At 42.3% G+C, this 24,926-nt stretch overlaps 1 protein-coding gene across 1 annotated transcript in view; it reads right to left on the minus strand.

Moving 5' to 3' along the window:
• The window catches only part of hmcn1 (hemicentin 1), a 365,295-nt gene that overhangs the window by 262,790 nt on the left and 77,579 nt on the right, over positions 1-24,926 (minus strand). Inside the window, exons 5-10 of the mRNA XM_078407604.1 lie at positions 17,601-17,772; positions 14,996-15,102; positions 4,664-4,784; positions 4,082-4,345; positions 2,041-2,185; positions 859-980 (exon numbers count right to left, since the gene is read on the minus strand). Coding sequence (XP_078263730.1) covers positions 859-980; positions 2,041-2,185; positions 4,082-4,345; positions 4,664-4,784; positions 14,996-15,102; positions 17,601-17,772 — 931 coding nt within the window. The remainder of the gene's footprint in view (positions 1-858; positions 981-2,040; positions 2,186-4,081; positions 4,346-4,663; positions 4,785-14,995; positions 15,103-17,600; positions 17,773-24,926) is intronic.

Raw genomic sequence — 24,926 nt, forward strand, 5'->3', positions numbered from 1 at the left:
CAAGTCAGGTAATGAGAAGCAGGTCTGGGAGAAAGGACAGCACGGTGGCACAGCAGTAGAGTTACTGCCGACAGTGCCAGAGACCCGGGTTCGATCCAGACTATGGGTGTTGTCTGTAGGGAGTTTGTATATTATCCCTGTGAGCGTGTGGGCTTTCTCCAGGTGCTCTGGTTTCCTCCCACATTGCAGAGATGTGCAGGTTTATTGACTTCTGTAAATTGCCGCTAGTGTGTAGGATGTAAAAGTGTTCTAACATAGTGTACGGATGATTGATGGTCGGCACGAGCTTGGTGAGCCATCTGGGCCTGTCTCCACGTTTTATCTCTAAACTAAACTAAGTTGAGAAGGGAGCAAGGGAAATTATCATTTTTCCTCACAGTGCGTCCTGCCTTCACCTGACATTTTGATTATGATAGGATCAGCAGTCAGGCCTTGTTTAAAATCCACCTAGACACATGACCTTACGCCGATTTGCACAAGCACAAATGCTCCCATCTGGCTACAGCAGTTTATTCAGCCACCACCCTGCCATGAGCGGTTAGAATGGTGGTCCATCAGACACCGCTCCATTCCTGCTCTGTTGGCATGGGATGGGTTAAAATCAGCTCCATTACCTTGACAAGAGCACTGAAACGTAACAGTTGAAATCTGCCTGATTGCCAATTATCAATCAGAGAAAAGGATGGATATTGGCAATATTACATCACAGCACCCTTTGGGAACCAGATGGAGATAAATCCTGAAACGCAAAATGACAAATTTGCATTCACATCCCAGGCATTAAAATTGTGTAGCTTTTCCGTGCAGACCTTTCTATGTGAAATGGAAATACTGAGGCACATTTGTGTGGATTCTGACCTGATACGTCCAGGAAGGTCTGTGCACGCCCAGTCCCAGCACTGCTGATTGCTATGCATTCATAAACACCTTCATGCACTGCAGAAACACGAGGCATTTCCAAATCCACAATGGCAGATTCCCTTTAGGAGAGAGAATACAAGATACATTCAGTAGAATTATCGTGACAAAATCAGAACAAGAATAATGTGTTTGACATAGTGAAGTCTATTGTTAATCTGACAAACCCAAAATAACTAAAGGAATTAAATACTATTGATTGTGAGAATTTAAAGATTATCTGCAAATGCATTAATGTTTATCGAAGTAATATATTTAAAGAATTTTGAGAATCCAGATTTTTCAGCAGTTAGGTAGTTCTCACCTTTCTGATTTTGAATGCAACCTGCATTAACAGGGTTGAGTGTCTCTCTGCAGCATACAGATACTGATTTAGTGGATCTACCAGGACAGAGGTCCTTATTCTTTACAGTACGGGGGTTCCCCTCACCTTTCTCCCCATCAGCCGTCGCACACAACACACAATCCTCTGACATTTTCACCACCTCCAACGGGATTCACCACTTCAGCTCAGTCTACTCCGCCATTCAATCATCACTGATCTAGTTTTCCCTCTTAACCCCATTCTCCTGCCTTCTCCGCGTAACCTTCGACACGCTTACTAATCATGAATCTGCTTTAAAAATACCCAATGACTTGGCCTTCATAACTGTCAACTGGCAGCAAATTCCACTGATTCAAAACCCTCCAGCTAAAGAAATTCCTCCTCATCTCCTTCCAAAATATACCTTTTCTTCTGAGCTTGTGCTCTCTAGTTTTAGATTCTCCTATTCCCGGAAACATCCTTTCCACATCCACTTTCCACAAACTGGAAGGTTTTAATGAAATTCCTCCCTCGTCCTTCTCACCTCCAGTGAGTACAAGCCTAGAGACTTCAAACGCTCCTCATACATTAATCAAATCGTCATGGGATCATTCTCATAAATCGCTTTGAGACCCTCTCCAAAGCCAGAACATGTTCCCTCAGATGTGAGGCCCAAAACTGCTCACAATGTTCCAAATGTGGCCACCAGCATCTGATCTTTGCATGCTAAGTGATGAATGTTACAAGCTTGGCTGATCAAATCATGGCTGAAGCAGGTAATATGCAAAACCACGTCAAAATGTATCTTTTGTACATACTTGTAAAATTGGTCTGTTCCAAGTTTTGAGCCAGCTCTGCTGAAACGCAGTGTGAAGGGAATGAGGCTTTCCACAGAACACGAGATGTAGCCAGTCTGCAGGTAGTAACCTGGAGTCAGCGCCGGCATTGTGACCTTCGGAGCACCTACGGAAAGAAGTCATGCTTTGTGAATTTTTTTAATTAAATTTATGGAGGGATTAAATGGATATTTTTCATCATATTAAATCATGTTTCAAATCAACCTTCTGAGTAACAGTCTCACCAAAAATCCTAATGCCACAGTATTTGTTGGCACCACTCATTTTACAAAAGAACCTCTAGAACCAGTTTGCATGAGGTAATATAAGGTGAAGGTAGACACAAAATGCTGGAGTAACTCAGCGGGTCAGGCAGCATCTTGGGAGAGAAGGAATCGGTGACGCTTCGGGTCGAGACCCTTCTTCAGACCAATATAAGGTGATATATTTGTCTTTGCCTTACAGTATCATAACCCCCATGGCTAGTTGCAAAACGGCACTGATGACATGCACAAATGGCTGCTACTTCACTGACCACAGCAGTGATGGTGCAGGTCAACCAGTGCTACTTTGGAGTCTTAGCCATGTTTGTCTTTGGAAGTCAATTGGTAGTGCGAGTATATGCCAGTGGCAGCACTGTTCCCATTGGGTTCAATGGGGCAGCCCAAAGTTCCCCAGTTTTTCCATGGGTGCTTGCCTATGCCTATTTGACCAATTTTGTTCTCATCCTGAGAGAGGCTGCTCCCCAATGCCACACCTCTACCCAAAAATCAAAGCTTTGCTTCCTCTGATGGTGATTATATAATTTCATTTTATTTGACAACTCTTTTTATGTTTGATGTGTACTGTGTTTCTTGTGGCTACAGTAAAACGCAATATTTTAAGAAACTTAATAGTACAGAAATTTCTGGTGAAATTGAAGCCTTAATTTAAGTTGTAAAATGACAGGGTGGGAGCGGGGGGGACATGCAAGAAGCAGAGTTGATCTCTGCAGCATGAGTCATGGGTGATTTAGGGTCCCTTGTTGCAGAAATTGGGATTTAAATGCTCGTGATAATCAACTACAACCCTGGTTCTCCCAAGGAGCACGTCTTAAAATTGTCCCGAGTGATTACAGGTAATCTGAGAACACAAAAGCAATTTCATCCATGCATTTACCTAATGCTTTTTTAGATTGAAAACTATATAATTGTTCCTATGGCTACAACTGTGAAGTGACAACGTGTTCACAGCGGGTACCATGCTATGGAATGTGAGGATCGCTACCACATTATTCGCAGTGTTCCATCCCGAGCTTTAATGAGACTACTACACCACATTAGTCACATGGAATTTCCTTTGCCACTAAAGTGTTGTTACAATTGGATCTCTCTTCAGTAAATAAGCATACGAAAAGGCGAAAACACTTCTTTGAAAATAAATTGGAAACAATTATTTGTACGAGAAACATTTTATCAATCCGACGTATTGATTTCAACAAAGATTACTTCTAACAAACTTCAAACAGACAGAATGGTGCATTGATTCAACTGATGCAAAAACCTATTTAAGAGAGGAATGTAAAAATGCAGTCCCTCGAATGGCTCAGATGATAAAATCATTGCCACGTTCAGACAAATCCTGTTTTGCTCAGAGAGCTCGCGTCGCTAATAGGGAAGCCTCAGTGTTACCAAACGAGGAAAGGTTACATTGCAAATCCCATTTAGTATCTAATAATTGCCTGCTGGAAATGTCCTTCTGTTCCGAATAGGACGATGCACAATTTTAATACTGATGCTTTTATATCAAAGGCTACATCAATGGTGCCTGTTAGGGTGTGGCCATCTTTAAAATGATTGTAAAATTAATTTGCTTTAAACCATTCTTCCATTACTTTAAGATATTAAGCAATTCATGCAAAGAGCAGACATTAATTCCACATGGAAACAGTAACAGGTTCATTACTAACACCACACAGCAGCGGAATAATGTTAACATCCACCTGGCACTGCAGGATTTAATGTTGCGCCACTGCGGGCCTCACCTGGGACAATGTTGGAGTACGACACACTGGATACTCGCTGGAAGAGGTACTCTTTGGTGTCATATCCAGTCACTTTCAAGAAAAAAGCTTCATCGGGTGGAATAAATTCAGTCACGTTCAGGATGCTGTAAGGCTTTCGGTCAGGGTAATACCTTATTGGAATAGTCTTCAAAGATGCGCCCGATGTGCTGAGAAGCTCCACTCGGTCCACTCGAGCAGGAGGTGCGAGCCCAGTTGTATTCAGCAGTAAGTACGTTGGGATACCTGTAAGTATGAGTAATATGAAATGTGAAATACAAAGATGCCGTAGTTCAGTTAAAACACAGCAATAAAACAATACTGTTTGAAATAACATATAATAATAATAATCAAAGTTAACAAAAGATGTTCCCCCCCCTCGTCATCTGTTTGAAAAGTGGCATCCATATTAAATAATGAATCAGATAATAGAGTAGCTCCAAGTGTCAATATTTATATGGCCACTCTTGCTCTAAGTTCAAATTATTTGCATACATTGTGCTATCGTAGACTGGAGCATCTGCTGTACCATCAGAGGTGAAAATAGGGTTATTAAAGACTGACCTTGCACAGGTCTGTTGCCAATTTTCTTAAAGTTCATTGTTGGTTTTCGTGAAAATCCAGCTCGAAAGTCAATCATACTGAGGCCTGTGATTCTAACTGAATGCCTCCCGGCACTTGCAGCCTGCAGGAAAATGGGGTAGCACAGAATATCAACATCTCGCAATATGAATTCTACTAACAAGCCTCAAAGACTCTAAATAATGCAGTATTTAACTAATGCAGAAACCTATCTTAGGGAGCAATAGGAAATAAAACTCCTCTAATGGCATAGTTGATAAATTAGCAAAATATTGGTGGTCCAAAGTCAAGTGTGGCACTGTGGTGCGGTGGTAGAATTACTGCCTCACATCACCACAGACCTGGGTTCGATCCTGACTACAGGTGCTGTATGTATAGAGTTTGTATGTTCTCCCCATGACCTGCGTGGGTTTTCCCCGGGAGCTCCAGTTTCACCCTACATTCCAAAGTCGTACAGGTTTGTAGGCTAATTGGCTTGGCAAAATTGTATATTGTCCCTAGTGTGTGTAGGATAGAGTGAGTGTGCATGGATCGCTGGTTGGCACGGACTCGGTGGGCCAAAGGACCTGTTTCCGCATTGTGTCGCTAAACTATTGCATGTACAATGAGATAGAAGATTGTACCTTAAAGTCCTTGTTGTTGGCAATTGAGGGTGTTGTTTGTCTAAAGGTGCATTCTCCACATCATACCCATCAGTCTTGGTTACCCAGTGGTTGCAAAACACATCCAACAAAATAGAACCCCTTCTGGAGCACAAATCTCAGGATCTGCATTCACTTTTGTTTTCATAAATCAGCAGCCAATCTGCTTTTAACATTATCAAACTGGGTGGCTTGGGTCATTGCCCCAAAAGGCTGACAAAGTAACGGCGAGAGGAGACAGTCAGTGAGTTTAATTTGAATTTGTTTCCATTCACACTACACTGGTGAAGATAGCAAGAGGAAGATGAATAGGAAAATGTGCAACTCATTTTAACCAGGCTCAACACTTGTGCTGACTTCAAAAATGAAGTCCCTGCCCATCCATTACATGTGATTGTACAGCAGGCACAATTGTAATACTAAGTTACAAACATTCATCTCATAAACATGGTGTAAACCCTCGTAATAACAGACCAACGGCAGGTAAATGATGTCTGTTATTGCCGATTGTCAAGCTATAACCAAGTCGGCGATTACCAAGTAATAATCATTGCACAAGCAGTTGGAAAAAAGAACTGCAGATGCTGGTTAATATACAAAAAGACAGAAAATACTAGAGTAGCTCAGCACATTAGACAGCATCTCTGGAGAAAATGGATACTATACGTTTCGGGTCAAGACCTTTCTTCAGACTCATGGTCTGGAACACGGGCCTGGAATCCAGTTGAGTTGCCGGCCCACGGCTTGCTGGCAGCCATGGGAGAGGCGAGGATTGGCGGAGTCATTGGTCACAGACCATGACCATGACATGAGAGGTCAGAGTGCTGGTAAGGGTCAGTGGTGGTGGTGTCGACGGCAGGCACGGCCTGGAAGCGGCTGAGGAAGCAGTGCGGCAGTAGCCACAGGGCTGGAAGCCGCAGGGAGGTGGTGCAGGCCGGTGGGTGGCATTATTGGGGGTAAATGGGATTGGTTTTGCGAATTGGCATGGACTTGACGGGTTGAAATAGTCTCCTGCTGTTTCAATAGGAAATAGAGTGAACATGCTTGGCTGAAATACATCTGGGAGTTAATTATTCCTTCTCTAATCTGTGAGGTGTCCTCAATATTGGCAAGTCTTTAAATATTGCAAGGAGGTCTTTGTGAAAGCCGGCAGGGAAACATTGGACATCTGGTACCTCGGTTAATGCTGCATGGTTTAGTGAGCATTCCTCTTGCTTTTAATGCTAGATAAAATCAAGTGGCTTCCTGGCCACTCCAGAGGGTGGTTATGAACTCATTTTGAGGGCAGACCAAGTAAAAGTGGCAGGTTGCCTTGCCTTTTTATAATGACAATTTTGTGTTTTCAATGTTACAATTATAACCCTTTAGTTCCGATTTATTTCATTAGCAATTTAAATAATCCAACAGCCCTGGAGATATTTCAGTCATTGAGCCAACTCTCTGGATCAAAATATTATCAGCCATATTTACAAGACTATCACTTTCAGCCTGTAGCTTTGAAAACAGATGGTCCTTAAAAGGAATGCCTGTGCCTGGCAGAGAGCACAGTTACAGTTCCCTGTGCCGCCTATTGCATTCAATTATATAAAGTGCTTTAAACCCAGAGGGTGTCAGCAAAGAGAAACTATAATGAACTTCCCGAATCATTGAAGATCCATTCATCCACAAAGACTCAACGTGAAAATATATATCAGGAGAAAAAACAGACGGAATGTGTCCTGCAGGACAAGAAGCTTGAAGAGCTCCAGTAAGGACATAATTTTCCCATTGCTCTTTAACAGTTTCAGGTCACATCAAGAAGAGATAAATTAATTTTAAGATTAAGGTGGAGGTCAAACTGTTCCGAGTAGAAATGAGAGAATACCTAGCCTCCTCCATGGTTAATTAGCTGCTGTCAAAATTGTAACAGCAGTTTGAAATATGTTATTTCAGAGAATGCAACTTAATCAAGTTGTTAAATCCTAGGGAGATTGGAGCATGAGCCAAAACAATTTCTAAAATTACTAATGGTGGAATGGACCAATTTCCAGCCTAGAGAGAAAAAAACAATATTTTGCTCTGTCCACCTGTCTCAATGTTTGATCAGGTCTTGAAGTTATTGCTATATCTGAAATATTGAAATAAGTCTGTGCATTATTGCAAATATTTAAAATCTACGCCAAGCTCACGGGACGAGCTACTCACTCCTGATCCACCCACCGAACAACCGTGCCGACGACCGGAACGCACCCCGGCGACCGGAAAGGGGCCTGACAGGCCCGACTCGCCCCACAGGACTCCCAGGGGACTGCGGAGAAGCCGGGCGGCGACGCCTGTCTGGGCCGAAGGAGCTTAAGTGGCGACAGAGTTAGGTGCCTCAGCAGCAGAGGGAGAATTGGCGGTGGTGGGGCCTCGGTGGCAGCAGCGGGAGCCTCGGTGGCAACAGCGGGAGCCTCGGCGGCAGCAGCAGGATCCTTGGCGGTGGTGGGGTCTCAGCGGTGGTGGGGCCTCGGTTGCAACGGGAACCTCGGCAATGGTGGGGCCTCGGTTGCAACGGGAACCTTGGCGATGGTGGGGCCTCGGCGGCAAAGGGAGCCCCGGCGGTGGTGGGGCCGCAGCGGCAGCATTGGGAGCCCCGGCGGTGGTGAGGCCTCGGTTGCAATGGGAGCCACGGCGGTGGTGGGGCCTCAGTAGCAGCAGGAGCCTCGGCGATGGTGGGGCCTCGGCGGCAATGGCAGTCTCGCAAATCAGCAGCCAATGGGCGTGAGGGGGGAGGGGAAAACAATGGGGATCCGGCGTGGGTGGACCGTCGTGAGGGACGGTGGGAGAACAAAGGAGGAAAGGAGGACCTGGTGTGGGGGAGTTTAGAATCCTCTGCCCAGGGGATAAGTCTGTGTTCGTTTGGTTGTCTGTTCGTTTGGTTAAGGCGCTGTGCACATGGCAGCCAGCCAGCCAACAGTCGCTTGTCTTTTTCTTTTTTTTCTCACTTCTAATTTAATTTTAATTTCAAGTTTTTGTGTGTTGTGACTGTTGGCAGACCAATTTCCCTCCGGGGATGAATAAAGTTTTATTGTATCGTACCCTATCATAAGCTTCTTAATAGGCCCAAATTTCCAAATCCATAGAGTGAACGAGCCATTAGGTAAACGAGGGAGAGATATGCAAGGGTGGAATTCCAGAGAATCGTTTATAGGCACCCTAAAGCTTAGATAGCAACGGTGCAGCATTGAAACTGGAGATTTATTAGGGGACCAGAAGTGGTGGAGTGCAGAGATTTTTGTATGTTGTAGGTTGAAGGAACTTACACGTATAGAGAAAGGTGAAAGGAATTTTAAAAATCGTTAAGCATTTCACGACTGAGACTTTGCTGAACTGGTTACCAAGGTAGGTCAGTGAGTACAAGTAGTAAAGGTGCATAGGATGTTGCAAGTTAGCAGAATGTTCTATAACTTAAACTTTGGAGAGCTAATTGCAGTCCTCCTCAGATTTGACTATTTTTTTTCAAATTTCTCTCTTGCCTCTCTCATTAACCGGGGATAGATCCAGGTAGGCCTTAGGGACTTATTCACCTTAATGCTCTTCAATAGATTCAATGCATCATCCTTCTTGATCTCAACCTGCCCTAGACTATCAGAATACCCCACACATCTCCCTATCGTTCATGTCCTTTTTTCCGTGGTGAATTCCTATGTTCCTATCCAGTCTGGCTAATACGCGGCTTCATACCCATCAATGTGACTAACTCTTAACTGTGCTTTCAGTTCAATCTTATTTTGCGATGGACAATGTTGGCACTGCTTGTGATATCCACATCCTGTGTAGCGGTAGCGCAGCGGTAGAGTTGCTGCTTTACAGCGAATGCAGCGCCGGAGACTCAGGTTCGATCCTGACTACGGGTGCTGCACTGTAAGGAGTTTGTACGTTCTCCCCGTGACCTGCGTGGGTTTTCTCCGAGATCTTCGGTTTCCTCCCACACTCCAAAGACGTACAGGTATGTAGGTTAATTGGCTGGGTAAATGTAAAAATTGTCCCTAGTGGGTGTAGGATAGTGTTAATGTGTGCGGGGATCGCTGGGCGGCACGGACTTGGAGGGCCGAAAAGGCCTGTTTCCGGCTGTATATATATGATAAAGCCAAACCTGCAGCCACAAGTTCATTCAGGACTTTTCCCTTTAATGTTTTTCCTGGGTTTTTGAGAAGCAGGAGGAATGATTCTTGAAGTTCAGAAACACAATTGCATCCAATGATGCCAATCCTTTAGGACCTACCCAAATGTGATTTGTCCTTTGTAATTCCCATTTTGGACATTGCATATGACATTTGCACACACTACCAAAAAGTATATGAAGTCAATGAACTCAATAATTTAGACTTTTAACCAGTTGGCATTATGGTACAAATAGTGCATTAGACATGGACCGTTTCTAACTGCTGTACTAGTTTGGAAAATTCTATGGTCAAAGAAGAAGAGGAAGTTCTCTTGGTATTCTAGTCAACATATAATTTACAATTAATAACTCTGAAAATAAAAATTCTAGACCAAAGTACTGGCAATCAGTGGGAATTTGTTGATCACTCTTCAAAGTAATCCACTGAACTTGAAATTGTTAGGAACATTTATAAGAGATTTAATGAAGTGCTATATAAATGTCAGTCGGCTTTATTCTCTTCCACATATATTTGGTAAACCACATTAAAAGCCTTCAAGCTCTGATTTTAAGCCCCAAGCAGAGTAGCCAACATGGGCTGCAACTGTGGAGTGGAAATTCACCCTCTGCTCCAAAATATTCAGACCACAATTAAATTGCAATATGCCTAGTCCCATCATTCCACATTGAAGGAGGCACAAGTTAGCATGAGTACTGGAGTTGATCAGAGGGAATGAATATTCTGCTTCTTTGCTGCAATTTCTCTAAAATGCTTGCATTCAAAGATTCATGGGGAAGAACTGGTTTTCATATCCTTTTATGCTTATTTTACATTTTCATTTAGTAAGTGTAACAGTGTGGGCTGTTGAAATCCACACCATTTCTGCAAATTGGACATCAAGGCTAATTTTTTTTAAGGAGAAAGATACCATTTTAGTAATTCCCTCTCAATTCTATCTAAAGTTAAAAGAAAATGATATAATCTATGTCAATGTCATAAAATATGTTTCAGTACTTTCAAGGTATGACCTGGAATCTGGGACATCAAAAACAATCTTCTCTGAAGGACTTGGGCAAATGATGCATCCAGTACATTATATGAATCAATCTGCTGCAACTGTATATGTGGTAGAAGTTTATTAATCCTCTGGTTTCATACTATTATAAATGCGCATTTGGAGTGTCCTGACTTTCCTTAACCAATTTTATTAGCAGCGATTGAACTGGTTTTCAATCAGCGCAGGTTTGACCTTGCTGGAATCCATGGCTTGCAGTAGATTTATAAGCTGTCCCACATCTGTGGACCATATTTAATATTTCCATGATCTTGTAATGGACAGTTGGCAGTAAGGTTAGATTTTACTGTATCCAATTGTCCAGACAGTTGACGGTTATTAAACAGAGATAATCACACACAGCAGGTGAGATACTGTTTGAAGCTGAAAATTGTTTCACCATAATGAGGCCTTTCTTTGCAACCACAGAGAATGAGGCCATGCTGATTTGGTCCTCTATGTGGGCTGGCACGTGCTTTAGTACATATTACTCTGATTGATCTGTAGATTTACAACATGTTCCATTATTTTCCAAATCATTGTTCATTGATCTATTTTGTGTTTACTTTTAACAATAAATAAAGTAGGATGTCACTCACCTTTGTTTTTAAGCTTACTCAACTAATTTCATTCATTTTTGAAAGTTCCACCCTAGATACTTTCCTCTTTAATTCTTGTTCCTGGCAATTGACCAGTTGGCAATTATCATTGTTGCTGTCTAAACTGGACATGGCTTTTAACTCTAATAATTCTAAAGGTACTGTGAAAGATTAGAGTGGAAATAAATGGTACGTTCAGAGTGTCCATTTGCAGGGTCTTGGCTCTCCCATAATTCTGAAAGAAGTTTTGCTATGTTGCAAATAATATTAAACACCAAAGGACAAAAGGAGAAGACAATTCGTGTTATTTTTTAAATATTATATTTAAGTGATTATTATATCAAGAAATCAAGGGTATTTGACCAATTCCTCAAGGCTCGAGGCTAATATATGTCACCTAATCATGGCAAAAATCAGGCACATGATAATCTGGAGATCTATCTCATACATGGCATATATCTGATGGCACAAATGGAAAGGGAAGCTTTACATATCACTGCTACAAATCCTTAACTATTTCAAGCATGTCTGTATATAGCCACAAAACTCAAATTTGTTCATGGCACAATGACATGCAACTCTTGCCAGTGTAAAAATTTGCAATTGAAATAGGGTTCTATTCCACCAAATAAAACAGATTATATGGAGATAGAAGGAACTGCAGATGCTAGTGTACAAAAACCCCCACAAAGTGCTAGAATATCTCAACAGGTTAGGCAGCATCTCTGGAGAACATGGAGAGGTGACGTTTCGCGTCGGGACCCCTCTTTTGCAGGCAGTTGGGGGGTGGGGCAGTGGGGCGGAGAAAGCTGGAAAGGAGATGAAGGCAGGACAAAGCCTGGCAAGTGATAGGTGGATACCGGGCAAGGGTGTTTCACTGGCAGATAGATGGACAAAGGCTAGAGATTAAAATAAGACAAAACAATGTAAAATGGAGAGAGAAATAATGGAGGGGTGAAAAGTGAAGTCAGAGAAAGGGATATAAGTGGAATGGGTCGGGAGTAAGGGGAAAGAGGTTGAGCATGGGGAAAAGAAGTGGTAAAATGAAAAAGGGGGTGGGGCTGATGTTACCTAAAATTGGAAAATTCAATGTTTATGTTATCAGGTTGTAACCTGTCCAAGCAGAAAGTGAGGACCTAAAATTGGAGAATTCAATGTTTATAACAAAGTATCTAATCAGATTTCTAGACCATCGTTTTTTTTAAAAATGGTAGTCTTATGTTTTTAATGCCCTGCTCTCTAAGCAGGCAGAATTTTCACTTTGATATAGTTATTAAGTACATCTCATAAATCTACTTAAACATTTGGTGATCATGACCATTCTTGAGCGCCACTATTTTGAACTGTAAACTTAAAACTAATTTTAACGGGAACCTTTACAGTACAGCAATTCGTTTAAAAAAAAATCACAGGCAGCCGAGATTTCACCTTTCACAGCGGAGAGCCAACAAGTACATTAGCTGCAGAACAAGTGTAGTTCCAGTCCTTTCATCATCATCATCCTGGCAAATGCAGCACAGTGGAGCAGAGCTGCGATAACCACATGCTTCTCAGCGTAAATATTCCACCATATCTTATCATTAAGGCCATCTTCCACCGCCCTTACAGGAGGCCCTTTTTATCTGCCCACTCTCGTAATGTACCTAATTGCCTACGACTTGTTATTTAACCAGCCTCAAAGAGTAATTGCTTTCAAACTTCAAGGAGGTTAAAGGGGAAGGGGAGTTAAAGATAACATAAAGGCAAATAGATAAAAAAAGATAAAAACCACCTATTCTTCTGTACTGCAGAGATAACATATTTTGGAAACTATTGGGCCATTCAAGTTCAATTCCTTCAGTGAAAGGATCTTTTTAATCTAGAAGGAACTGCAGAACATAGTTCTCAAGTAAAATAATTTAAATTAAACAATGCTGTAGTAAAACATACAACAAATTGAAAGACAAATTAAATTACTCCAGCATTTTGTGAAATAAATACCTTCGATTTGTACCAGCATCTGCAATTATTTTCCTACAGCACCACACTGCGAGTTACTTTGTTTCAGGAAATTATGTTCTACTTTTTGTAAAGGCAAGAATGAAAGTAACAAAACACTCGATTTGAGGGGGGTTTTCCTGTAATTGGGATGAATGGCTCACCATTACATTAGAAGAAAAATGGATGTATAAATTCCTAGACAAGAAATCTTTTTTCAAACACGATTTTTGATTTCTAACTCAGAACCTTTTCCAGATGCCGTAATACTGTGTTAATCTACAGCAAGATGACTGGCAGTCTATTTACACACCCAAACATACACATGAACATCACTTTAACTTACCTTGTTCATGCAGAATTGTTCCCAGATTGAGGCAGCTGTAATTTTATGATGTAGTTCTTAATTATCACCTTGTCTCTCCACCACTCCCAACTAACTGCTACCTGTATACAGATAGTGCCATGAATTTGCAACCTTCCTTGGATTAAGCATTGCTAACACACACAGCATTGCTAGGATAGCATTCCCAGGGTCTACCACTGCTCCAAGCTCCAGCATTAATATGTGTTGGAAAAAAACCCCTGCAGATGTTGCAAATCTGAAGAAGGGCCTCGACCCGAAACGTCACCCATTCCTTCTCTCCCGAGATGCTGCCTGACCCGCTGAGTTACTCCAGCATTTTGTGTCTACCTTCCAGCATTAATATGATGCATAGCACTCCCAAGATTGAGTATTGTACTGGATCTAGCACTGCCTCAGCACCTGGAACTCCTAGCATTCCAGCATTTTATGGCCTAAACCTTGCATCCGGTAATCCTAGCTATAGAGTAGTTATGAATTAGTGACCTACAAAGCCACTCTGAATGGAAAATCTAATTTTTGACCACAGCTGAGTTTAGTTTATTGTCATGTGTACCAAGGTGCAGTGAAAAGTTTTAGTTGTGTGCTAGCCAGTCAGTGGAAAGACTATACATGATTACAATCGAACCATCCACAGTGTACAGGTACATTATAAATGGAATAACGTGAATAAGGTTTAGTGCAAGATAAAGTCAGTAAAGTCCAATCAAAGACAGTCTGAGGTATCCAATGAGGTAGATAGTAGTTCAGGACTGCTCTCGAGTTATTGGTAGGATGGTTCAGTTGCCTGATAAGAGCTGGGAAGAAACTGTCCCAGAATCTGGAGGTGTGCCTTATCACGCTTCTCTACCTTGTGCCTGGTGGGAATAAGGCAATGGGTAATGAGGCAGGTAATGAGGAAAACTAAACAAAAGATTCCCACACAATTTTTCATTGGACTCAGGTAAAAAATGTCAAGTATGTCCCTATGGCTCATAAAGAACAAACAATACCAGAGAACAGAGATGGGAATGTATGTGAGAAAATCCTTGTGACTTCATCCATGCAACGATGTATTCAAAGATGTACAAATTCTGCTTGGTCCACATTGGATGATGGATGTTTAGTTCATCGCTAATTTACAATGAAACATACTCTAAAATCAAACCGCAATGATGCTGGACCTTCATATTTGAAACCAGAATTTCCATATTTTTAAAATAATAATGAACCTACAACACAACAGACATGCTCTCTAATGCTGACACTCGAGACGTGGCACAAATCTGAGAAATGGCAAGATGGGATCCCATTCTTCTATTATAAGAATGAGAAGGCATATCAATGTACCCAGGCCCAATAAAGGGATAGAACTGATAATTTCACTACAGGCAATGCACAGAATCAAACATCACCACGAGATACACAAAGTGGCTTTGTGTTTCCATGTTTTCTTCAGGATCCTACTAGTTTCCTGCTGAAATTGTGGTAAGAAAGTGATGGAATCTATATAATATTGGTTTGTCATCAATCTTCAAAGAATTTTATATATTTTCTCACTATATAGACTTACCTTTATGGTCCAAAGTCCTTGTCCTGGATCCTTGATGTTAACCACCCTGGCAGAGTTCACGATATATAAAAGCTCATTAAGACCAGATTCTTTCCTTATTATTTTTCCTACAAATCCAAAGAAAAGTTTAATCAATTGAAATGTCGCTTTCCTGTTAATAAATGCAATAAAACTGAGACTAATATCCTACTAAAACAAAAAAAATTACCATTCAGTTAAAAATGTTTTTACAGGATATTGTTAAAGGCCTGGCTAAAGTTCATTTGACAATGTTAAACACATTGCCCTCATCAATCCTCATGTTCATCTTTTTTTTTAAACTCAAACAATTTTATGACACCTGATTTTCCATGTACAAAACCAAACTAACTATTCCTGAATCAGTCTTTGATTTCCAAATGTTGATAGATCCTAACTTTCAGAATCTCCTCCGGTCACCTTCCCACCACTAATGTTAGGCTCACTGGTCTGTAGTTTCATGGTTTGTTTGTGCAGGCCTTAAATAAAGGGACACCAGCCAACTTCCAGTCTTCTGGTACTTCACCCATGGCTAAAGATGATGCAAATATCTCTGCCGGGCCCCCGTAATTTTATCATGACCTACCCACAATGTCCTAGGCTGCACTTGATCATGTCCTAGGGATGTATCCATTTTACCATGTCTTAAGACTGCTAGCACTTCCTCTTTTGTAATGTGGACATATTCCAATATATTACTATTCGTTTCCTTGAAATTCCTTGGTCACCTTTACCTTCTCCACAGTAAATACAGTTTCAAATTTTTCATTTAACAGCTTGCCCATCTCTTGTAGCTACACTCCGAGATGATCACATTGATCCTTAAAGGGCTCTATTCTCTCCCTAGTTATCCTTTTGCTCATAATATACGTACAATCTCATAGAATTGTCCTTAACCAAACCTGCCAAAGCTATTTCATGACCTCTTCATGGCCTGCTGATATCCCTCTAAATGTACTCTTACTTCTCTGACACCCCTCAAGGGATTTACTGGACAAACATCTCCTTCTTTTCCCTGACCAGTGCCTCAATACCACTGATAAACCAAGGTTCCCTCTTGCTGCCAAATTTCCACTTCACTCCAGCAGGTACATGCTGCCTCTTGACTCTCCCAATCTCACTTTTACTAGATGTCCCTTTACCTGCAACTAGCCGCCCCCAAACAACCTTTGCAAGTTCCTGCCTAATGCCTTCAAAACCTGCCATGCCTCGATTTAGGACTTTAAGGTGTGGACCTATCCTACCTTTTTTAGAAATATTTAAAAACTCTTAGAATTATAGTCACTATTCCCAGTGCTTCACCACCAACACTTCAGTCGCTTGCTTTGATACATTTCCCAATAAGAGGTCCAGTGTTGCTTCCCCTCTCATAGACCATCTACATATTGTTTCAGAAATCTTTCCTGGGCACATATTCGACCCCATCCAAGCCACTTGCATTATGGCATTCCCAGGCATTATGAGGGAAGTTGAGATCACCTGCTGGAGCAACCCTATTTTTCTAGCAGTCATTAATGTCTATCTTCACTCTAGGTTTTAGTTAAGGCAATACTGGTGCCTACCCAAGGACCTATTGTGCATGGCACATTAATGCATTGAGAGACTTCATCTGGGTTTCCCAAATGCTACAGATTAAACTAAAAATGCCTTTAGATAAACTTTTTTTGTTGTCCAACACTTTTAGAAGAAACGCACGTTCATTGACACTCAAATATTTCACCGCTTTTCCACAAAAAAAACCTAAGGACATACTACAATATTATTTTTTTTTATCTCTAAATGTAATATCCATTTAGACAAGTTAAAGAGGACACAAAACCAAATGGTGGTTAAAAAATTACTGAGAACACTTAGCTTTTGTTCTCAATATTATTCAGTTGCCTGAGCAATTAATTGACACCTCACCCCTGTTACGTTTTAATCAAAGTGGAAAAAAAGATTATGATTTGCATGGGGAAATTGTAGGGCAGCATGTCAGATAAGGTGGTCCTTCTGTACATTCCCTATTCTTAGCTATCACTAAATAAATATTTTTTTGATTTCCTTGATGAAGTTCAAGAGTTAGATTTAGCTCTTAGGGTTAAAGGAATCAAGGGATATGGGGAAAAAGCAGGAACGGGGTACTGATTATAGATGATCAGCCATGATCATATTGAATGGCGGTGCTGGCTCGAAGGGCCGAATGGCCTACTTCTGCACCTATTTTTCTATATTTCTAAGTTCCACATACATCTGAAGTGGAGGTGTTTTTAATGAGTCGCTGTGATGTGCATAAATGCTTAAGTTATTGCCCATTTTGTCATGACTTCGCCTGAAACAATACAAACTTTCAGACAATATTTAACAATTTATTTTACACTCGAGTCAATTCCTGTCAATTCAGAAAAACACTAGAAGAATGAAAAAAGTAAAATGCTAGATAAATGCTTTGTTGTGTGTTTGCTCTGTCTTTTGATGCGTAGTAATGTTCAAAATGGTAAGAGAATACATTGTGACATTGACAAAATGGTTCCTTCTAACAATTGCATAGAATTATTCTTGTTCATTCATTGTGTTCAATAATCAATTTAATATTGAAGGACCATACCTGCAGGATCCTGGATCTCAATAAAAGGAGCAGGACCACTGAGAGACACTGTCACCTCTCGGAGACTGGGATCAAAGGGAATTTGCCAGGTGTTTATGGCCTGTACGGCATGGTCTGTGGAAAGCATGTGAACTTTGGATGCTTGGACTGCTTCTTTTACCCATTTCAGAACCTGCAACAGCAAGAGAGAAAATGAAAACTACAATCCCATAACAGAGAGTAATGTGCGATTTATGGGGAAAGGAAAAAGTAATACCCCATTAGATTCAACTTGATGTCATCATCAGATGTACCTTCTTCTCCCCTTTCAGGTTTCCATAGGGGCCATTCCTTCTGCAACATTTTAGTTGATTCTCCCATCTCCATCAACTATCACTTTCCTTCTCATTGCATCTGCCCATGCAACCACAGGACATACAAGAGCAACTTTACCCACCATCTAAACACTCAAACACAGTTTCGTTTTTAGTTTAGAGATACAGCGTGGAAATAAGCCCTTCAGCCTACCGAGTTCATACCGACCATTGATCACCAATACACTAGTTCAATGTTAACCCAGTTTTGCAAACTAACCATTTAGCACATTACATTACATCACATTACCATCAGAACTTAGTACTAAATTCAACAATTTCAGTTAACCAACCCTTCCAGTTTATACCAGACAAGCCAGCTTTAACGATAGGTCATCAGCCTGAACCATTAACTTTGTTTCTATCTCCAAAGTTACGGCCTGATCTGTTGAGTATTCCCTGCATTTTCTATTTCCATGACAGGATCTTTCTGCCCTTTATTATTATTACTACTACAGTTATTCCAGGAACTGTCCACTGGGTGGCGCAGTCAGTGATGGCAGCATCTCCAACGATCTGTCTGTCTTTTCATCATGTTATTTTTAGTGTGTTTTTAAATTATGTGTTATCTGGTTTGTTTTATGTGGGGGGTGGGGGAGGGGGGAGGGGGAAATTTTTTTCTCAATCTCTTACCTTGCCGGAGATGCGATTGTTTTCTGGATCATATCTCCGATTGCTCTGCGGCCTAACATTTTTTTTAGATTTTTAGATTTAGAGATACAGCGCGGAAACAGGTCCTTCGGCCCACCGAGTCCGTGCCGCCCAGCGATCCCCGCACATTAACACAATCCTACACACACCAGGGACAATTTTTTACATATTACCCAGTCAATTAACCTACATACCTGTACGTCTTTGGAGTGTGGGAGGAAACTGAAGATCTCGGAGAAAACCCACGCAGGTCACGGGGAGAACGTCCAAACTCCGTACAGACGGCGCCCGTAGTCAGGATCGAACCTGAGTCTCCGGCGCTGCATTCGCTGTAAGGCAGCAACTCTACCGCTGCACCACAGTGCCGCCATGGAGCTGGCGGCCTTGCTCGAGAATGTCTTTGAGCCCCACCACGGGGCCGTGGACTTACCAACAGAGCCTGCGATCCCCTGCCTTGGATCGACCCTCTAACCGCGGCCTGCGGATTTCAATATCGAGGAACTCGCAGTCTCGGGTAGAGACTGACGTCGGGAAGCTCCAAAATCGCAGGAGGTTCGACTCCCCCCGATCAAGCGTCCGATTGTCTGGCATGGGGGAGCTGAGATTCCCCCCCCGATGCGGGAGCTCAATCGGCCCGACGCAGAGGGCCTGACCGCCGGCTATGGGAGCCAAGATCGTCCCATCAATGGAAGGTTAAAGTGCCCCGACCGCAGGAGAACAAAGAAGGGAAGAGATTGAACTTTTTTTTCGCCTTCCATCGCAGTGAGGAATGCGGAGAAGTCACTGTGGTGGATGTTTATGTTAAAATGTACTTTGTGTGTTTTGTTGCTTTTTATTGGTATGACTGAATGGCAAATCAAATTCCTCGTATGATTGGAACTTTAGACTATTGCAGACTTTTCTTGGGGCAACAAATGAAAGACATGCTTTTGGACACAAGGAGCACACTAATTGGCAGCCTTTTCTTTAAATCATAAGATCTTAGCTTTGCTAAATCCAAGAATTAAAACATTATCTGGAAGCGGATTCTGCCCTTTAAAACCATTTCTCATACTCATAAACAAGCCTTTCAGCACAACTTGCCATTACCGACCAACATGTCCCATCCACACTCGTCCTACCTGCCCGTGTTTGGTCCATATCCATTTAAACCTGTCCTATTCATGTACCTGTCAAAATGTTTCTTAAATGTTGCAATAGTTGCTGCCTCCTCTGGCAGCTTGTTCCATACACCCACTGCCTTTTGTGTGAAAAACCCCCCCTCAGATTTCTATTAAATCTTTCTCCCTTCACCTTAAACCTATGTCCTCTGGTTCTCGATTCCCCTATTCTGGGCATAAGACTCTGTGCATCTATCCGATCTATTCTTCTTGTGATTTTGAGATATCTGTTCTATCAGAAACTGAGGTTACTCAGCAATTCCATCTCAGCAAGTCCAAAGGAGTGTGGTCACAAATAGGTCAGTCACAAAGACATCCATCTGAGCAATTCATTTTGTTATGGAAGACTCTTGATCTCATGACCTAGCAAAGTGATTTTTCATCAACAATTAAAAAAAAAAAATGTAATCACTGAATTTGTAGGCAAAATTGTAGGCAAAATTTTGCCTACAAAATAAGTGGTGAATTTCTACAGAACATTGGTTTAATGTTAAAGATAAACATAAAATGCTGGAATAACTCAGCAGGTCAGGCAGCATCTCTGGAGAAAATGGATAGGCGACATTTCAGGTCAGGACCCTTCTTCAGTCCCGACCCAAAATGTCACCCATCTATTTTCTCCAGAGATGTTGCCTGACCCGTTGAATTACTCCAGCATTTTGTATCCATCTTTGGTATAAACCAGCATCTGCAAATTATTTTTAACAGACTGGTTTAATGTTTCATCCTAGCAGATAGTTGCTTCCTGTGAGGGTCAGTGTCTGTTGATAGAAAAGTCAGAGGGAAAACCCTCTGGAGTGAGAGTTTGATATCTCCACTGATAATGGAATAATGTGCAACAACCTGAGGATGATTCAATGTCCAGTATCATTTAGCATACTATAACAGGTATAACAGAGCTTTATTTGTCGTTCGGTACCGAAGTACCGAACGAAACTACATAGCAGTCATAGAAAAAAAAAAAAAGAACACAAGACACATAACCCCAAATCTGCTTTTATAAAGCTCCTTTCACAATCTCAATGTCCCAAAGTATTCCCCAGCCAATATAGTGGAGTTATTAATTTTGGAAGCTGATAAAAATAAAATCCCCGAAGAAAGCAGTTTTTGGGCTCTCCTCATTTGGCCCCATTGGTCAGAGCCAACAAGCTTCAGGTCAAGACTTGAGGCCAGAGCTTCCCTAACTACATCGCAGCACACGGAGCCCAACTCGTGCCTGAGCCTCACCGCTGCACAACAATTATCTGCTCACCTGCCAACTCCGACTCAACTTGATCAACATCAAAAAACATTTAAGGCCTCAACTAATGCCGGACCCTTGAATGCCTCCTTCTGGACCAATCTGAAGAAATAGAATTCAATTCCACAGGCAAAGACTTCTAACACTGGCCTGCCTAACATCTGTTAAAATCCATGAATATACTTCAAATCCCAGCTTGAATTCTATCTGCTATAAGTTACTTTCATTGCTGATTGAAGAGTACATTTAAAATACATTTGGTGCAGAGAGATGACTATGTTACAGCAACATGCCAGCTCCAACTGAGCATTTTGAAAAGCCCATAAATCAATGTTGGGAGATGTTTCAACTCAGTGCTATCATTACATGAAACTTAATATCTGTTCAATAAATTGAAAATCAGCTGCAATAACCCATGTCAGTGCCAGAACTGAGCATCGCAATGGAAGCTTTTTGAATCTTCAAAACATCACATTTACTCAGACTCTTAAAGAACTCAACCAGTATTACTGCACTTGGACAACTTGCAAGTAACAAACAACTCTGCTTTTCTTTCTCTAGAAATTCCTCACAGGTTTTCAATCTCTGTGACTTAATACTTAAGCAGAACTAACTCTGTGCAAGTGCAATGTTACAGTAACCAGAACCAGCACTGAAGTGCAAAGCTGGCTGTGACCTCCTGCTCTCTGACTTCTTTTAAAAACATGCATTCTGCAGTGGGACTATTAATTCAATTTATACAGGTGAGCCAGGACAGTTTAAATTGATGCAAATGGCCAGCGCATCATTATTATGCACTAATTTATTCCCATCTCGTTACGTGTCAGAAGTTAATTTACTCCAGGGAAAGTGAAAAAGTCACATTGCAAATGACACCATGCCGCACAAAGAATTTGACAGTCCAAAGGGACGTCAGTAACATTTTCAATGAATCAAATGGGGTCTGCAGCTGCCAACTCTGCAATTGATTTATTTAGGATTGTACTGAACTGAAGATGGAAGAAACTCAGCAATTCTGCTCCATGCAGCATACTGAACAGTTATGGATGCAGCTGGCAGCTATAAATGGAGATTTTGCAAGTGATAGACATTTTTAAATTCTTAAATTTTTGTGTTGTATACATTCTGGGGTTGATACTTTGGATTAAAATTGATTGGATTGAACATGGGCTTCACATCAACCAATTGATGATCAGTGGATGAAGTTTATGTAGGAGCAATGGTGAATATCAGTTTCTCTTCAAATTCAGATCAATTGTTTGTGAATTTGTGTGCAAACATATCTTTGGTGTGATGCCGGCTCTGATTGCTAACCATCAGGAGCCACTGTCATTATCACTGGATACTGCAACAGCATTCATGGATATCAGTCTCCATCCTCCCAGAGAAGACGGTCGCTTTCATTTGCAAAATTAGGATTGCCAACTGTCCCGTATTAGCCGGGACATCTCGTATTTTGGGCTAAATTGGTTTGTCCCGTACAAGACCGCCCTTGTCCCGTATTAGGCCTGGATGCTGGTTTAAATCGAAGGTAGACACAACATGCTGGAGTAACTCAGCGGGACGGGCAGCATCTCGGGAGAGAAGGAATGGGCAACGTCGCGGGTAGAGACCATTCTTCAGACTGAAGATATATTTTTAAACTAAAGTACTTTATTTCTGAGTGTTGTTTTGCCCAAGCCAACCTTACCCTTCCCTCCCCACCCTCTCCCCAGCCCCACGACAGTCCCGACTGAGATTAAACGGCCCCTGTAACGCAAGGCTCAGTTTGGGCACGGCTATCTGCGGGCGCGTCTCGCTCCACGGCGCTGTGCGGGCCGCTCCGTCCCACCAGTCGCTCCACACTCCATCCCGGCTCAGTGATGCTTCCGGTCCAGCCAGCTCCGGCTTCTCCTGCGGCCTCTTGCTCCTAGGGGGCCCCCTGACGAAGCCCCAGTCCACGCTGATGGCCAGCTCCGACCCGCTCAAACCCGTCATGGTCGCCTGCACCTCCTTGTAGCCTGGGTCTTGTACTCCACCACAGCATAGCCCTTGAGGTAGCCGGTGCGCCGGTCCAGGTTGAGGTGCAGGTTTTTTTCGTACCTATTTTCTATGTTTCTATGTCACCCATCTTCTGCTGGACCTCCATGAGACGGGCGGCGAGGACTTTGCCATGAACGACGAGAGCGACAAAAGTATCCACAAACTGAAGCAGAAGGCGAAGAAGAGGAAGGGGCGAGGATTTGGCTCCGAGGAAGGGGCTCGATCCAGGCTGCGAGAAGACTAAGACTCTGTGGAGCAAGATGGCGACGAGCCAGGCCAAGATGGCGAAGAGCCAGGAGGGGTGGATCCTGTTTGTGATCGGGGTCCACGAGGAAGCCACCGAGGAGGACATCCACGACAAGTTAGCCGAGAAGGGCCTCGACCCGAAATGTCTCCCATTCCTTCTCTTCCGAGATGCTGCCTTTCCCGCTGAGTTACTCCAGCATTTTGTGTCTTCCTCCGGACAGTATAGGCCCGGGTGCCGCCTAACGGAGATTACGTAGCAACCTGCCTCCTGGCCCGGGCAGCTGCCATTGGTGGAGCGGGAGCACGTGGCCGCTGGCTGGGTGAATCACGTGGGGCGCGGGGCGGTGACGTCACCTGGTCCCTTATTTGGGAGTGAGGAATTTGGCAACTCTACTCTCACTCACTCTTCATCTGGTGCTTGTTGCTGGATATTAACTCTCTGGCTGGTGGAAGAAACAACCCATAGTTTCACCACACAATCGAGTAAGCATGTGGAGGTGGAGACAATCTTCAGAGAATCACCATGCCATAAACACCACTGATAGTCAGGCCTCTCCAGGCCCAGTGTCACTTTGATGCAGTGTACACAGCACACTCCACCAACTGCACCTGAAGGTTACATCACATTCCTCTGCATGTTATAGGAGCCCTGTTGCGTGCCACAGTAAAACATAGGTGCAAAACAGGTGGCCATTTTATAATTCTCCACATATCATCACAGTATAGAGTACAGTCACACAACAACGTTACTGAACTACTACTGTACCAAAGACAGAGTAATAAACTGGAGAGAATCAACTGCAGATTTTAAGTACAGGTAAGCAATGAAACGTACAAATGATAAATGAAAAATAAACCCTAACATCAATATTGTCATTGAATGTCAATTGTTTTCCTAATAGCTATAGTTAAGGATGTGTATTGTCCTTGCATAATTTCAAACAGAGTGATTGAGAAAATTAATGATCCGATTTCATAGGGAGGAGTAGAGTCCCAGTTCCCTGAGTTTGATGCTGAGTCTAGAAGGGACAATGTTGCTGAATATTGAAAGAACAATTGACCAAAGTGAGATGGATCCAGGTAATGAAGGGTTGGCTGGCAGATGATTCAGATGAGGAAGAAATTGGTGGAGATAATCACTAAGACTAGAGGTGATAAGTAGACAAAGAGCTACCGATGGTGGAATCTGATAACAAACAAGGGCGAGGAATGAAAAGTAGAAGCAGCAAAAAGGATGGAAGGGCGAGGGGGAGGAAGAACATACCTGGAATGGGTAGAGGTGAATGATAAGCAGAAGGAGGAGGCAGAGGAAGAGAAAGGAATAGGTGGTGGGGTGGAAAGAAAAGTTTGTGTGAAAGGACCTTGGTCCTGATCAGGAGGGAATGGGGTTTGGTTTACCTGAAATTGGAAATTGGAGAATACAATGTTCATGTTGTTGGATTGTAGGCTACCCAAATCTACTGCAAAAAGATGGTTATAAACTAAGGAAATCTATGGTACATGCAATTGAATCCTTTGAACCAGTTAAACTAAAAATAATCAAGGCTCAAATTATGAGAGCGTAATCTAGAAATGTGCAATTGTTTGGTGAGACGGCACTTGGAGTAATGAGTGCAGTTCTGGCTGCCCTATCATATGAAAGATGTCATTAAGC

The sequence above is a fragment of the Rhinoraja longicauda genome, chromosome 11 (genome assembly GCF_053455715.1).
Source record: "Rhinoraja longicauda isolate Sanriku21f chromosome 11, sRhiLon1.1, whole genome shotgun sequence".
NCBI lineage: Eukaryota > Metazoa > Chordata > Chondrichthyes > Rajiformes > Arhynchobatidae > Rhinoraja > Rhinoraja longicauda.